Source organism: Anomalospiza imberbis, chromosome 5 (assembly GCF_031753505.1).
Source record: "Anomalospiza imberbis isolate Cuckoo-Finch-1a 21T00152 chromosome 5, ASM3175350v1, whole genome shotgun sequence".
NCBI classification, from domain to species: domain Eukaryota; kingdom Metazoa; phylum Chordata; class Aves; order Passeriformes; family Viduidae; genus Anomalospiza; species Anomalospiza imberbis.
The window spans coordinates 68,570,484-68,585,671 of NC_089685.1; the positions used below are offsets into that span (position 1 = coordinate 68,570,484).

The 15,188-nt window shown below is 42.7% G+C and overlaps 1 protein-coding gene across 36 annotated transcripts in view; it reads left to right on the top strand.

The window, feature by feature from the left end:
* Positions 1–15,188, top strand: part of CACNA1C (calcium voltage-gated channel subunit alpha1 C) — a 457,310-nt gene that overhangs the window by 34,271 nt on the left and 407,851 nt on the right. The window contains exon 1 of one of the 36 annotated variants that reach the window (XM_068191803.1): positions 9,983–10,502. The exons of the other annotated variants lie outside the window; for them this stretch is intronic. Within the exon in view, the coding sequence (XP_068047904.1) occupies positions 10,454–10,502 (49 nt within the window). The 5' untranslated portion in view covers positions 9,983–10,453. Of the gene's footprint in view, positions 1–9,982; positions 10,503–15,188 lie in introns of those variants that run through there. 36 annotated transcript variants of the gene reach the window in all.

Genomic DNA, 15,188 nt, shown 5'->3' on the forward strand with positions numbered 1-15,188 from the left:
GGGAGCATCTGTGGGTTCTGCTTGTTATGCATCAGTAGAATATTTTAAAAATTAACTAAGACATTTAAACCTTGTGTTCTTCATGTGTGAAAGTTCAGGCATGATGTGGCTTTCAATGAATTGTTAGACTTGACCACCACTTCACTTCCATTTTGACAATAATACCATCTGCCATTCTTTCATAATGTGCTTGTTCCTCTATCTTTGTAACTCTCTTGATGACTACATTGTTTTGATATGCTAGGCCAGTTAAGCTGCAAAAATCTAGTTTAAAAATAGCTGTATGATTTTAAAATGATTTTTAAAAACTGGAGGAGCGCGGAAGAAAAAATTGTTTATATATGGTTATGGATCTATTTTTGTAGTTCTATTTCTGGTAAAGTAAAGCTGATACACCAGCACAAAAAGGGAGATTTATGTAAGTATAGATATGGAGTCATTTCAGGCTGTGGTCAGGATCATCTTACTGGCATGTCTTTGGGTCACTGGGCCAAGCAGGGTTTGTTTAGGTTTTGTTGTGCATTTTTCTTTCTTGATTTTTTTGCTTTTTTCCCCCTCTCTGTAGCATTCTTCTTCTGTCAACTTATTTTATTTTGAGAGCAGAATTTCCTCCCTAGGTTCTTCCTTCTTCAACTAATTGATGTCTTTTGCTTGTAGACATCTGCTGGGCTGCAAAAACAGCAGTACAGTAGTGTAGAGCTAAATACAGGTATTCAAAACGTGAAATCTGTCAGTCCATCCCTTGGGCACAAGTCTATGCCTTTGCATGTTAGAACAGCCTTATTAAATCAGGTGCTCTTTGTGCAGCCTGAGTTCTGTGTATTTCCTCTGCTCTGCTGTTGTGCTCATGCTGATAAGAGTTCCTTCCCCGGGCTGCAGTGGAACCAGCAGCCCCTATTGTGTGTGGTAGCAATTGCCACAAACACCATGGATTCGAATTGGAGAGAAATGGAATCAGAGGGATGTAAAGGTCCCATATTATTATTTTCTAAATTCTCAGACTCTACCAGCCTGGAACTTTCAGGCTACACATTTTCTTTGGGACTGACAGGCAGAACTGACCAGTAGAAAGCTCATAATGTGGATATCTCCATTTCCCTGCCTTTCTCCAAAGTTCAAGCTGTGTTTCTTCAGGAGATGGCAGCAGATGATACAATAATTGTAAAAGTCAGACTTTTTGTGACTGAAGAGGACAGCCGTTGTGACTGAAGAGGAAAGATGGCCAACATTTACTCAGTTAAGTAACAAAATGATCAAACCTTTGGCATTGCAATGGTACAGAGGGAAATGAGTAAGATTTTAAGCTTTTTGTGTTCCTTTGATGTAAGAGAAGAACCCTTCAGTCTAAAGAAAGATGGTCCAGTGTCTGACAGCTAACAGTGGGAAAAAAAAATTTTCATGTCAAGTTGGATCATGCTGTGTTTTATTTTATGAGCACTCGCACCTGTTTGTAAAGAGCATGGCTTTGTTTTGCTCTGGAAGTCTAGAAGAAGAAACTGAGGAACTGGATAGAGACTTCTTCAGGGATTTAGTTGTTAAGGAGCCAGGTCTGAAATGTTCATCTTGCTTTCACTCATCCAGTCTTCTTCTGAAGTCACAAAGTTCACACTGTCTATGGAAACACAGATAAATGAGACATAGAGGACATCTGAAAAGGCAGCTGGGGAACAAAGTGGGAAGTGGAGCTTCTTCTGTTCTCTTTACAGTTTGGTTCTTGTGCAACATTGGGTCAGGCATTTATTTGGTTTTTACCAATATGAAAGATTACCTATGAAAAGTATAATTACATTTTATCAGGATTAAGACCTCAGTCCTTTACATCTCCTGGGGCTTTTTTCTGATTTAAGAAAACAGTGCAAAAAGCTGAGGAGAAGGGGACAGGAAAGGAGGATAATGTCAAAGAATGAAATTATGCAATTACATGAGCTTGCTATATGTGTAATTGGCGTGAGCTTTCCATTATCTTTTAATTTTTATATTCTTATTAAAAATTGTTAGTTTCTCTTCCCATTGTGTAAAGCAAATATCAAAAAGACTTAAAAATTCCACTGTGCTTTAAAAAAGGATAAGTTATGAATCCCTAAGCAGTCTTAGCCAGTGATGTAACCTATTCTGAAAACTACCTGTTTTCCCAGCACTGTAAAACTATTGCTATTTGAAGTTCAAGCAGAATAGGTCTTTCTCTATTTCTCTCTTACTCTCCCCTAAATCAAAGAGATTATTAAACCTGATCTGGAAAACTTATTTCTGGTGATCCATTACTTTCAGATAAAACTGTCTCTTCTTTCTCTTCTTTCTTGCTTTCTTTCCTTCCTTCTCCTCTTCTTGTGTATGTTAGGAGCTTAGCTTGGTCATTCATGGTCTCCTGCAGATGCAACTCTTATAAACTAGTGTACACACTGATGGCCTTATAAAATAACTGAACTCTTAACCATTTCTGTTAAGGAAATATAAATAATTCCTTCAGAACATGTGGAACCAGTGAGTAAAGATGTTAAAGTCGTTTATTGTTTTATTTTGCTTGTCTGCATGCTTAGGCAAAGATGGGAGAATTAAAAGTGGAGACATAAATAAATTGTTCTGATTGTGTGTTGGAGTGGTAGTTTAAATAACAGTATAACATTTTTTTTCTCAGCTTCTAAAGCTTCAGATTTTTTTGAGAAACTGCAAACATAATGGGCATAATGTAAATTCAAAACCTACTACCTTACTGTATTGTCCTCCAAATCAAATAATGCTCTTGACTTTGCTGCCTGCCACTTCACCTGTTTTTCTGCTTCTGTTCCACCAAGGTTCCACTGCAGCCGAGGAAGCTTTGGAGAGCACATATTCAGGCAGCCACCCATTACATATTGCTACAAGTATTTGGAATTATTTTCAGCAGTCTTGGAGTTCACAGTGACAGCCACACAACCATTTTTAAATTAAAGCTATTTGAATAACTGTTGTGTGCAAGTCCAGATCTGTGCAACAGAAGCAGATTTAATTTATACAGCATTCAGGAACCTTTTCAGGATACCTTAAATATCTCTCCAGCAAAAAGCACCTCTAAACACTCTGTTTCACACTTCCAGAACTTCTGTAACATTTTAAAGTCCCACTAAATGAGTTTTTAGGATGACCTAGCAGAGGGATTAGTCAAGATGGCACCTTAATGAAATAAACATTTTTAACACTGATGATGTAACCATTTCAATTAGGGTCTGTGTAGCATTTGCTTTTGGTGTTTTGACAATTATTTTTTTGGAAAGAAGAGAGCTCTTTTGAGCAGTCTATTGGAGCTAATTTTGTTTTAAAGGGCAGTTTGCAAAAAATCAAACACAATGTTTAGGTGGTGCTGAGATAACTCTGATTTGTCTATAGTCTGTAATCATACAGCTCTGGAAAATGGGGTTGAAATCAAACATTGCTCCCTATGGAACTTGTTTCTAACTTTGTGCCCTTTTTGAATTGACCACAAAATCATTATTCAACTAAACACAATTACCAGTCATCTTAACAGGAGGCAATAGGAGAACTGCAAGTTGTGGGACAGATTTTAAGATCACATAAAATAAAGTTGCTGCAGTTGAAACAGAGGTTGATTGCTGGGTGAGTTGTGTTTTTCTTCATTTTGGAGAAAAATAATTTGGGGGAAAACAGCCAGAGGAACGCCACAAAGATTGCATTATAACCAGATACACTTACGATGCAGTGTAGCCCTTAAGCAGAGAAAGAGTCATTGTTGAAGATGAAATGTTGACATTGTATAACAGGGCAACATCACGGTAACTGAGTATTTTAACAAATTAATCTAATCATCTTCCTTGCAGCTGATCCGTAAGATGATGTATTTTTAGACTATTTTATCTCATTAGTGATTATTGCAAATCCTCCAAAATCTGTCAGAACTCCAAATTGCTGGCTTCCTTGAGTTTGTCAATAATTTTCTGTGTTGACAAAGCATATTTAAAGGTTTTGAATCTTTAAATTCCAAAAGACAAGGGAGGAACTTGGTCTTAAAGCCCACCCCAACATCAGTTTGTTTCTCTTTTTTGAACTCAGTTTATGAATTTTACACTTGGAATTGGTTTTCCTAGCTAAATATGTTTTTCTGCATTGCCTTTTTATTTTCACTCTGTGTAGTTTTCATTGTTTGCTAATTAGGTCCACTGAGGTTTCCAAATGTCAGCATCATGTAATTCTTCTAGTCACTGTCAGGTTTTCCTCAGCAACTTGCAAACATTTATTCTTTGAAGAATCCCTCCCTTCCAAAATAGTCTTTTTGTGCTTGCCCTAAATCCAAAATTCTGTTTAGTTCTCAGTTAAGAACAATCTTCAAACTCCATATTCTTGAGTATTTTCTAGAACTATGATGGAAGATTAGAACGGTAGTAAGCTCTCAATTTTTTGTTGTGTAAGCTGTGGCAAGTATCTAAGATACACTCAAGAGTTTGCATGATTATTTTCACCAATGTAGGCCGATTGGATTAAAATTTCATTTGTCATTGTACATCTCCTTCTAGACATTATAAGCCCATGTCTTGTTTAACTGATGATTTTAGACTAGTATTAACAGCAACAATTTTGCTTCTCTCTCTCTTTTTTTTATTTTAAATTGGCAGAAGCTAATGAAACAATGTTGAGTTTAAATCTCTTTGTGTCAGTACATAACAAATCTAGATAGACTCAATTATTTCTTATTTAAAATAGAAACAGTGCAACACTTTTTGTTAAGTTTGGGCCTTTCCCTTAAACTTGTACGGGGGAGACACCAAATTTTTCCAGACAATAAATTCTGCAAAGCTGTTAAACCTTCCTCCTGGCCAGGTATCCATGATGATGATGGCATAATGAAAACTGCTAAAAGTTCTTTTCAAGTCTGATAAGCATAGCTGCATTTATGTTTTAAGTTGGGACAAATTTTGTTTTTTAGAGTGTTCAAGCAGTTGTTTGCTGTTACATCTTAAAATTGTGCATGGATTCGTGCAATGCTGCATAATAATGAGACATCAGTCCCCTGTTTACAGGGATGAATGGTGACTGCTTCCATTTCTACAGCTGGAATTAAAAAAAGCACTTCTGCCACCACTCACTGAGTCACAGATCACAGCTGACAGCTAGGATAGCCAGTGAGATTTGAATAAAATCACACTTCTGGACATCTAGGTTACTCTCTAGAGGCTTCTGCAACCTAGAAAACCAAAACCTACTTGAAGACCATCAATTTCATCTCCTTCCTTCTCTTCTGTCTAATGACCATTTATTCTCCTAACTAGCTACTTTCCTACCCAGCAGTCAATTATTTCATTCTTTCCTTTTTTTCGCCCTTAGATCTAACATTTTCTGTCATTTACCCAAGACTAGGCCTTAATATGCTTTAGTGGGCCATACAACTACTTCAATAATCTTATCATTTCCCTTCTAACTTTTTGTAGTTGCTTGACAACATTTAAATGCAAATATAAAAGCTAATGACTGAAATTTCAAGGTCAGCTAACCACTTCTTTTAATTTGAATGTGAAAAATATGGCCAAATTTCCCAACTTGACTTTGAAAATCAATCTTTTTCACTGTATAAAATTTCAAAAATTCCTGTGTGCATGTAACTGTTCCAGATTTTAAGAAATGAGATCACCTGGAAATTCTGATCATCAGTCTTCTGCTTCCTATCCATACCAGCCTTTTTTCATCTTGAGAAAATCTCCCGTGTACTAGCTAGCTGATAATTTTGAAATGTCTGCAGTTTCCTGACCACACTTTGCATAGCTTTAGGTAGGATTATCAATTGCTTTAATTTCAATTAAAATTAAGCAACCAAGAAAAGTCAAATAAAGAACATTTTTATAAATCTGTATTCATAGGTTCAAAAAAGTAATTTTTTTCATTAACAAATAAGAAGTGTGGAGAATGATGCAGTTTTAGATGATACATAGTTCAAAAGAATCAAAAATAACTGGGAGAATAATTCTTAGCACAGCAATCCTGAAATATGAGAAAAATTTGTTATCATCAACATTTCATTAAAAAAAAAAATATTACATTGTAGTTGTGCAATACCAGCAAATACCCAATACTGGTATTTTACTGTGTGTGGACCAACAATGCAGTCTTGTCAGAAATGACAGGAGTTGTTAGGAGTATCATGTTGTTCATGCACAGTAATTCTTTAGTGTGCCAAGGACTTCTCAGGCTGCTGCTTTAGCCTGGAATGGTCATTTATTTAAAATAATATCCCAAAGTCTTCAGTGCAAGAAAGTTCAGATTCTTATGAGCAGCCTTCCCTGTTTGTTGGCAGAGGTGCAAAACCTAAAATCCATGGGGAAAAAATACCTTTCAGCAAAGTAATACAGAGCTCTGGCACCATTTCTCTGAGCTGGCCCTGGAAGGAATTGCATTTGTATTGTGAACATTAGTACCATTTCTGGGATAAAATGCATTTCTTTTCCACTTTTGAATAATTTACCCTTTTCTTTTAGAGTAGAAGGCATTACTGCCAAAATAGTGTGAGCATAATCTACTGCAATTAGAGAGCCTATGCAGTAGGCCCAGTGGAAACCCTACATCATTTTAGGAGTACTGAGACTGCTTAAAAGAGCCTTACAAATAATAAGTTATAAAAATAGTTCAGTGCAGAGTTTTTGCACACTCTGGTCTGCCTTCATCCCATTGCTTTCCAGCCCCATTTGTTCCATACAGCATGCCAGTGACTCCTCCTTTTGGAAGCAGGGAAATGTTCTCCTGCACAACCTATTCAGGTGATCTCTGTTCTGAAGATGGATGCAGGTCCTCTGCTGGATTTTGAAGAAGTTGTTGTGCCCAGTGTTCTCTTTATAAGGCTGGATAACAGGGAAGGGCTGCTATATTGTACACAGAACAAAACATTCCTGACATGAAGAAGGGACTTGCGTGTTCACAGTATGTACCCTGCAAAGTCATTTTTGGACACTTTACAACTTTAAATAGCAGTTTTTTCAGGAATCTCTGACTTGGTGCTTCATATGGCCCTCATCAGAATTGTTCTCAGAGCAACTGGAGAACATTTTTTCTTCTTGTACCATTGTATGGGATAGAAAATTTGTATCTCCACCTTATATTCAGCCTAAGGCTGAATATCCATTGGATCCGTTGTCCAGTCTATCATCATGTGCTTAGAGAAAGTCCACAAGCACTGATGCAGGCTAGTGTGAGATACCCTTGTGTCTGATCTTTGCATTGTCCTTCTCACCTCCAAATCTGCTGACTGCCATACCAGGCAGGGACTAAGAACTTTTGTATTGGTTTTGTGTTGAAATAATAACTCTTCCATAATTTTCTTTAAAGCTTATCTCTCACTTGTATACTCCTCTTTGGGGGTGTGTGTGGGGATTGAACTCTGAAGAAGGCTAATTTTCCTAGTTTCTATGAAGGTTAATACCTCAAGTTCTTACCTGATGGAATCCATATTTAATGTACATTTCAGTAATCACATTAAGAAAAACTCTTACAAGCAGCTTTACTTCAAATGCCACCTCTTTACCAAGCTTGTTTTCATGGACTACATCTTCTTTGTGTACTTGGACAATGCAAAAACTTTAGGGGAAGGTGTGGTGTTCACTCTTATGCCACTTGATTCATTAGCAGGATCTTTCCATCTTAATCCTACAATCAGTTTCTTTCCACGTCTCTGTACAGGAAATTATTTTATTAGAATTGCTGAGTAAGGAAACCTCAAATTATAGTAGAATTTTATTTATGCTGGATAAATTAATGCCAGCTAATAGTGTTGTTTCTTGTTCTATTTTTCTTTGGTATTTGATTTCTGGTAATTGGCCCGACTTGTGTCCTACTGTGGGAGCTTGGCAGCGAGAGAGGGATGAAGAACGGAGGAAAAGATTTGTAGGTGTCAGAGACAGCTTGTGTATGTGCCTGCATACATATGTGAGCTGGCATAAAGCAGGGCTATGTGGATTTTAACTGTTGAAATAATGCTGTACATTATTCTTCAGCTAGCTGAGGATGTGACCCAAGAAAGGCAAAAGAAACATTTACAGGTGCTCCACCAGTGTTTGGTTTCTGGGCAGGGGGTGATCAGTATGCATTTACTTCCCAAGATACCTTGTCCATGCAAGGGTGAATCATGCAAGGCTCAGTTGACTCATGGATGGAAAAACTGGAGTTAGCACAACTCAAAATGGCAAGGATTTGTGGTCACAAGAGAAAAACAAAATGTGCATTGACACAACAAATGTAGGCACTGAAGTATCTTCTGTTCAGTCCTTTTTATAATGGTGAAGGGAGGACTTCACTTTTATAAAAAAAGGGAAACTTGAACTGGAAATAAAAGCCAATATATTGCCATTCTACCTCTAGCTAAGATCTTGCCTGATCTGGCAAATTAAATGGGTAAGTGCATGTGACATTATTAAAGAAAATCTAGGCAAGAGAGGACAGAGTATTTTAATTGCTCAGAGGAACTCTTCCTCCTGAGTCAGAAATAAAGCTGTGCCTCTACATGCTGTCAATGGCAATATGGTGTTGGTTAATTACCCTTTGAATAGCATCTAATGCAGAAGTTGTGATGATCAGTGGTTGCTAGAAACCAAAATGACCTTTATTTAGGACAAGTGATTTGGCTGCATCCAGTTTTTGGTAAGTGCTTTGCATCTATTCTAGTTTTTCTTGTAGTTCCAAATGGATGTGTTGTGTGGTGTGTTTTTTTTTTTTTTTTGGTGGATTTTTTTTTTTTTTTTTTTGGTTTCTTTCCATGAACCTGTTAGCTGGTGGTGCTTTCTATAATATTTTGAGTTCCAGTTGAAAGACAGCTCAATTAAAGTGGAGGGGAGAAAGCCTCATGAGGAGATGGATATTTGATACTGTAAGGCATCTATAGAGAAGGCACTAAGTTTGGTCAAAAGTATTTCTTTTATAGGAGTATTACAAATTGTAAATACTCTCTTTTTCTATTTAAAATGGAAAACCACTTGAAAGGAAATAACCACGGTGTTTTAAGCCCCACAAATAGTATCGCATGCCTGTGATGTTAGGGGGATAATCGGTTATGGTGAGGATCTACAGCCCTGGGTTTGCTCCTAGGACATGGTATTCCAGGCGTTCACCTCCGCGCACGTCAGAGTGGTTCAGTTCTTTGGGTTGTGGCAGTCTCTGCAGTGATTCTGAGGAGTGTTTTAGGACTCTGCATCTCTTGTTTAACATGGCAGCTCGAAGCGTCCAGATAGGTTTAACATGTACTGCATTCAGTTCGCATTTCATTTTAAAGGAGTCGTTTTTGCTCTCTGCGGAGGCTTCAATTATAGAGGGCCAAATGACAGGCATAATTAAGGCAAGTGGTGGGATACCAGCGGAGCACTTCGGCGTTTCCACCAAGGATTTTGCAAATCCTAGCTTGATTAATCTGTTTAAACATCTGTGCATCCTCTCGTCTGTGCAGCTCACCCCTGGGTGTCTCTCCCATCCGCTGCCTGCCTGCCGAGCCCGTGTCTGCCTGCCCGCGGGGGCTCGAACAGAGCCGCAGCCCGCTCCGCCGCCTCGCTCGGCGCTCGCACACGATGCGAGCGGCTCCGTGCTCCTCGAAATGCAGCTCACACTCGCATTCCGTAGCGGACCCGCAGGGCAGAGCCCACACTGCTGAGAGCGGATCGGACCGGAGCGGGGCCGGTGCCGCGGGGCCGGGGCCGTGCCGCTGCCCGGCCCCTGCCCCGGCCCGGCCCCCGCCGCTCCCCTCTCCGTCCCCCGCTCCCCCAGGCAGCAGCCGGCTCCAGCTCGCCTCCTTGACGTCATGTCTGTGGCGAGGCTTCAGCAGGCGCAGTGGAGGCAGGCAGCGTGTTAAACTTTCAGATCAAGTCCGGCGTCTCCCAGCGCCGTGCGCGGGGAGCTGCGTGCAGCCGCCGCAGCTGGAACATCTGGAAGCGTTCAGTGTGTCTGTCTGTCGGCGAGAGGCAGAGAGCGGGGAGCGAGCGCGCTGAGGGAGGGGAGGGAGTAAGGGGCTGGGACTGTGCTCTCTTCCTCTGCAGAAACAGCTCCCTGCCAACACAACGCGCTCAGAATGGCTTTGAAGAGGAGGAGCAGCAGCGTTTGAACATCTCCCCTTTTTTTTTTTTTTTTTTTCCTCTTCCTCCTGTTGTTAATCTTGTAGTTGGTGGATTTTAAAAAGACATTTAACCCTCAGAGGTTTGTCCTGGATGCTTTTGCTTTTTTTTCCTTTCCCCCCACCCCTCCTCTCGTTTCCCCCCTTCCTGTTCTTTTTTATGGTTTAACAGCCAGAGGTGCTGTGCTAAATTCTTGGAAGGGGCCCGGATGTACTGAGGATGCATTGCAATTTCACTAAAGGAGGCAGTAGTGGAAAGGATCAGTTTTTGGTGTTTGATGCAATAATGGGAATCAGGTAATAATAAAAGGGGAAATTCTGCAGCTCCATTCTTCCTTGAATTTTACCAAGCCGATTTTCGGAGGGATTATTCTGGACTCGTTTTAAATGGTCAATGAAAACAAGAGGATGTACATTCCAGAAGAAAACCATCAAGGTAAGCCTGAGATTTACCTTCGAGGACCTAGCAACCGTTCCCTCCCCTGCCCTTTGTCCCTTATCTCCCGGCTCAGCTCAGTCGCCGCCACAGGCAGAGGACAGCCTTTGACACCGGGTTCCATTCGGAGCACATAGCTCCCCTCGGCCGGCCGTGCTCCGGGGAGACCCCCGCAGCCCCTCACAGAACGGCTTTTCTTAGGAAAGCCCGGGCAAAGAAAAGTTGCTTTAAAGTCGCCGTCGTCGCCTTCTCGGGCGAAGGGGCGAGGAGGGGCGGCCGGCGAGGGGGCTGCGCGCTGGGGCCGGGGGCTCGGGGGAGCCGCGGAGCAGCCGCTCCTCCGTGTCAAACGAGGATTAACTCGCAGGGCCGCCGGAATTAGGGGATCTTTCCCAATTAACGTCCTCCCGGTCCCCCTAGCCTCCATCTGGGTACGGCTTCCTAAGGCACCGGGAGAGGAGCCCTTCCCTTCTCTTACGCTATTTCCAATCTCTCGCACGAAAGGGGAGGGGAAGGGAGAATTATCTGTTTACACACATGTGCACCATACATGCGCTCATACTGAGAGAACGAGGGACACCGGGGGTGTCTGTATTAAAATGGAAGTTGGGTTTTACTCGGGGCAGTGATTTCTCGCCGAGCTCCTCGCAGGATCGCCTGCATCATGGATACCAACCCGTGCTGTTGCTCCTCGGCATTAGCAAATGTCCCCCGCTATTCCCTGTAGTAAAACTTTGTTTGTCCAAACTCCAGAAGCCTTCCCCCGCCCCCGCCCAACCCCGATCTGCCGTTCCTGAAGTTATTTTTATCCCGTTACCTGCATGGTGTCACCCCCTCCCTTCCCTTCCCTCCAGCCCTGGCTGCACACACATTCGTCGGTCGGTGTTGCAGAGCAGGCAGAGCCATTTCCTCCCCTCGGCGAGGGAAGAGCAGCGCTCCGCCGGGAGCAGCTGCCGGGGTGTCTCTCTCCCCGCGGCAGAGCCCCCAGCCCCGGCCAACTTCTCCCTCATCGCCCCCGCCTGGTCCTCAGGGCAGCCCCTCCCCTCCCTCGGCCGGCGACAACTTCCCCGCTGACAAACGTGCCCCCGCCCGCCGGCATCCAACACCTGCTCCGGGGGCGAGCGTGCCCCGCTGAGCCCCCAGGGACCCCCGAGCGCCTTGGAGGGGCGGCTGGAGGTGCAGCTGGGGAGGGGCAGCAGCGCTGTGGCAGCGCTCAATGGTGGAAGGGTAGTGGGGTTTAGAGATAACACCACCCTCCTTCCGACTGAATGCAGATTAAAAAGAATAAAACCACCCAGCACCCCCACCCCTAAGCACTCCATCGAAATGAGGTGGGAGGGGAAAGGAAGCAGCCCCTGATCCAGAGTGCTTCTTCCAAGTGGGAGCGAGTCTGCAGCACATGCATTCAGCAGGCATAATTGGGCTGCTCTTCCTGGTCCAGCGCTGATAAAGTGGATGAAGAGCTCAGCCTCCATAGCAATATGCCAACGCTATGGCAACCTAAATCCAGCTCCCTCCTTATCAGCTGCAGTGATTATATAATTGGAGGAACAGTTTTGCATCTGTCTCTTGATGCGGATTGTCATTACTCCCAGGTGAAAGAGCAACTTCTAAAGCAAACAGAAAATCAGCCAGGTGGAAGTGAGTTCTGTTCCCCGATAGTGCTCAGGTTGCCATTTATTTACAATCTATTTTTATTTTATGCAAACAGCACCTGAAAGGCTAAATTGATCAGTAGTCAAGAAAACCTGGTAGTGAGGAGATGGGAGCAAACCAATCACGAGGTGGAATGGAGCCATTAAAGCAGCCACAGAGCCACAGATTGCCAGTTGCAAGGTAGTGATAGGAGGGGGGTAGAAGATGAAGCCAGGTCTGGGATCCTGGTCTTCTACTCGCTTCTGACATGCAAGACTGATTTAGATCAGTCCTTGCTCTTGCATCCTGCACAGTTGCTGGCAGCAAGGTGAACGTTCCAGGTTCTTGGGGGAGCAAGACAAATTTTGATGTCTGCTGTTGAGATGTGACTGATGTGAGCGGGCCTCTGCTAGCAGCTGCTGCCAGCACAGGTCTGATGTCAGCCAGCTCCTTGTCAGCCCACCTGAGCTCACACTCGGCAACCTGGGCAGCAGGGGAGCTGCTCCAACAGGGCTTACTCAAGGTAAATAAATAAAGAAAGCATAGAGAGGCCATTAGTTACCTTGTGAGGGCTGTGGGGAAGAGGAACTCTATTTGAAGGGGCTTCGTTGGCTTCTTAACTGCCAGTTTGGGTAGGTTTGTAATAATGCTTGTTTTATACTTCCGAGTGTGACTAGGTATCCTGAAAATCTTTGGCCCTAAAGTAAGAATTTCCTCATTTTTTTGGTTGCTAAGCCTGCTGTGCTTTCATTACAGTCTCCTATAGCACAAAGGCTAGTAAATAGTGTTATTTGTTGACGCTGAGACACAGTGTTCATTTTTTTGCTACACAATGGAGTCTATTTTTTAATAGTAATTATTAATTGATACAGCTTATGTTTGTCTAGAAAACGACAAAACCCCACCCAAGAGGCACCAGCGAAAGCTTCCAAAACTAACTACATCACATCTAGTGCACATGTGGGACTGGGTGGAATCTTAGACGGGCATCTTTAGTGCGTTCCCTCTTAACACCGCTGAAAACTTGCTCTCTTGAAATAAAATAGAAAATCGGTTTGCAAACCCACGTGTTGCAGCCCCCTCTAGGGAGGGAGCGAGCGGAACGAGCCCGCCTGGCCCCGGGGCTGGCCGCTCGGGGCGTCCGGCGCTGCTCGGACACGCACTAAATAAATTCGCTGCTGGCTGGGATCTGTGCCGGGCAGATACGGCTGGAAAGGAGCCGGAGGCAGCGGTTTTGCTGCGGCGATCAGCCCCGGGGCCGGGCTGGGGAGGGCAGCGGGGGTCCCGGTGCCTCTCCCGGAAGGTGGCACTGCAGCGCCGCGGAGCCGGGGCTCGGCAGGCGGCACTGCCCGGGATGCTGCGGCCAGCGCGGCTCTCCGGATGGAGCGCCGAGACATCGGTGTCTATCCCGGAATAAAATTCATTAGGATTGAAGAGCCCCTGGTAGGTCATTTATTCCGCACAGTAATGAGCCTCTGAGTGAAAAGCCATTTCTGCTACCGCGTCTGAACTGCCCTGCCTTCAATTTCAGATAATGCCTTTGGGCTTTGTCCTTATTGCATATTTTGAACAGATTTCTACCTGCTGCTTGTAGAAAGAGAACCCCCTCAGGTATTTGTCAACCATAATTAGGTCTTCTTGCAACCTCCTTTCCTAACCTGCACATACCCTGTTCTTGAAATGTTTCCCTGTAAGGCACTCTTTTCATAGTCCTTGTATCTCCTGTATCTGTTAAATTAAGAACTAATTAGTATACCCTTTATTTCTCAGAAGCCTATTGATAGCGAGAGGGTCAAGTCCCAAACATACTCCCTAATGCATTTTCTGACCTGAAATGAGGGTCAAACCCACAAATATTCCTCTTAACTTTGCAGGTATAAATAGAGATGATTGTGTACACTTCACAGCTGATTTCAGTTGAAGAGCTGAAATCTGTCTCATGCTGTGTCACAAAACAAAGCCATTGGCTATAGGCTCTAGAATTTATTGGATGTTTGCTTTAATTTTCTGCTCTATTTTCAGAATACCAGTTTTATTTCCTGTTTGTTTTGGGGCAATGCTTTCACGTGTGGGAGAAACCACACACTTTCCATGGTGACAAAGTGACCATATTAGCAAACTTAGTTGTTGTTTTTGAGTATTTGCTCTTGTGCTCTTGTTTTGCTGTAAAGCTTGGTCAGAGTAGGCATCAGTCATGGGGCATAAAGAATACCTCTATGTGGTCTGAAACAGCTTATCTTCAGGATTTTTGGAGAAAAAGAGTCAGAATCACTGTTTAAAGATGCAGCACTAGAATTCCAACCTCCCCTGATTCAAGAATAAACACTTGTATTTATGAAGTATTTATCTTCTGCCTCAAAGTACCTGGAACTTTTGATTGGTGTAAAGCATTTAATTCAATATAATATGAAATAGTGGTGTAATATAAAAATATTTAACATAATGTTAAGTAACAGAACTTAAACATTCTGCGTAATACAGTGCACTGCATTTATTTGTGAAAGCTGCCTGTAGAGCCTTCAGAAAGGTATTTAAGTGCTTTCAAGCATTTCCTATCCTTAAAAGGAGTATTTAAGTGTCCTGCAAAACGCATGGAATTCAAAGTATATACTTTTGAAAGGTTTTCTTTGAAATTATCTTCAGTCACAGAGACCAGTTTTGGTTAGGTCATCATCAGTGTTCCTGCTGACTGGATCTTCCTGAAGTTTGCACTGCTGTCATGAGCCCTCACCTGGTGTGCTCTCTGCAGCCAAGGCACCTTTATGAACCCCCTCTTGCTTGCATCTCTAATGTGTTTTTGGGGTTACATCTGAGTAATTCACTAGAGCAGATGTGACACAGCCTTGCCGTGTGGAATTAATTTATCCCACTGAGATATTTACTTTGAATTCTTTGTCCTCATATTTTTGTTTTGTTTCCTCAAAACGCTTCAGAGAACATGTTCTGTAGCTGCAGCAGTGCCATATGTACTCAGTTTTGGCTTCCTTTCTTTCAGTTTTGTGGAAAATGGTTCTACATCCATGCTTAAAATAGGGTTTACCTGAATGGCAGTCA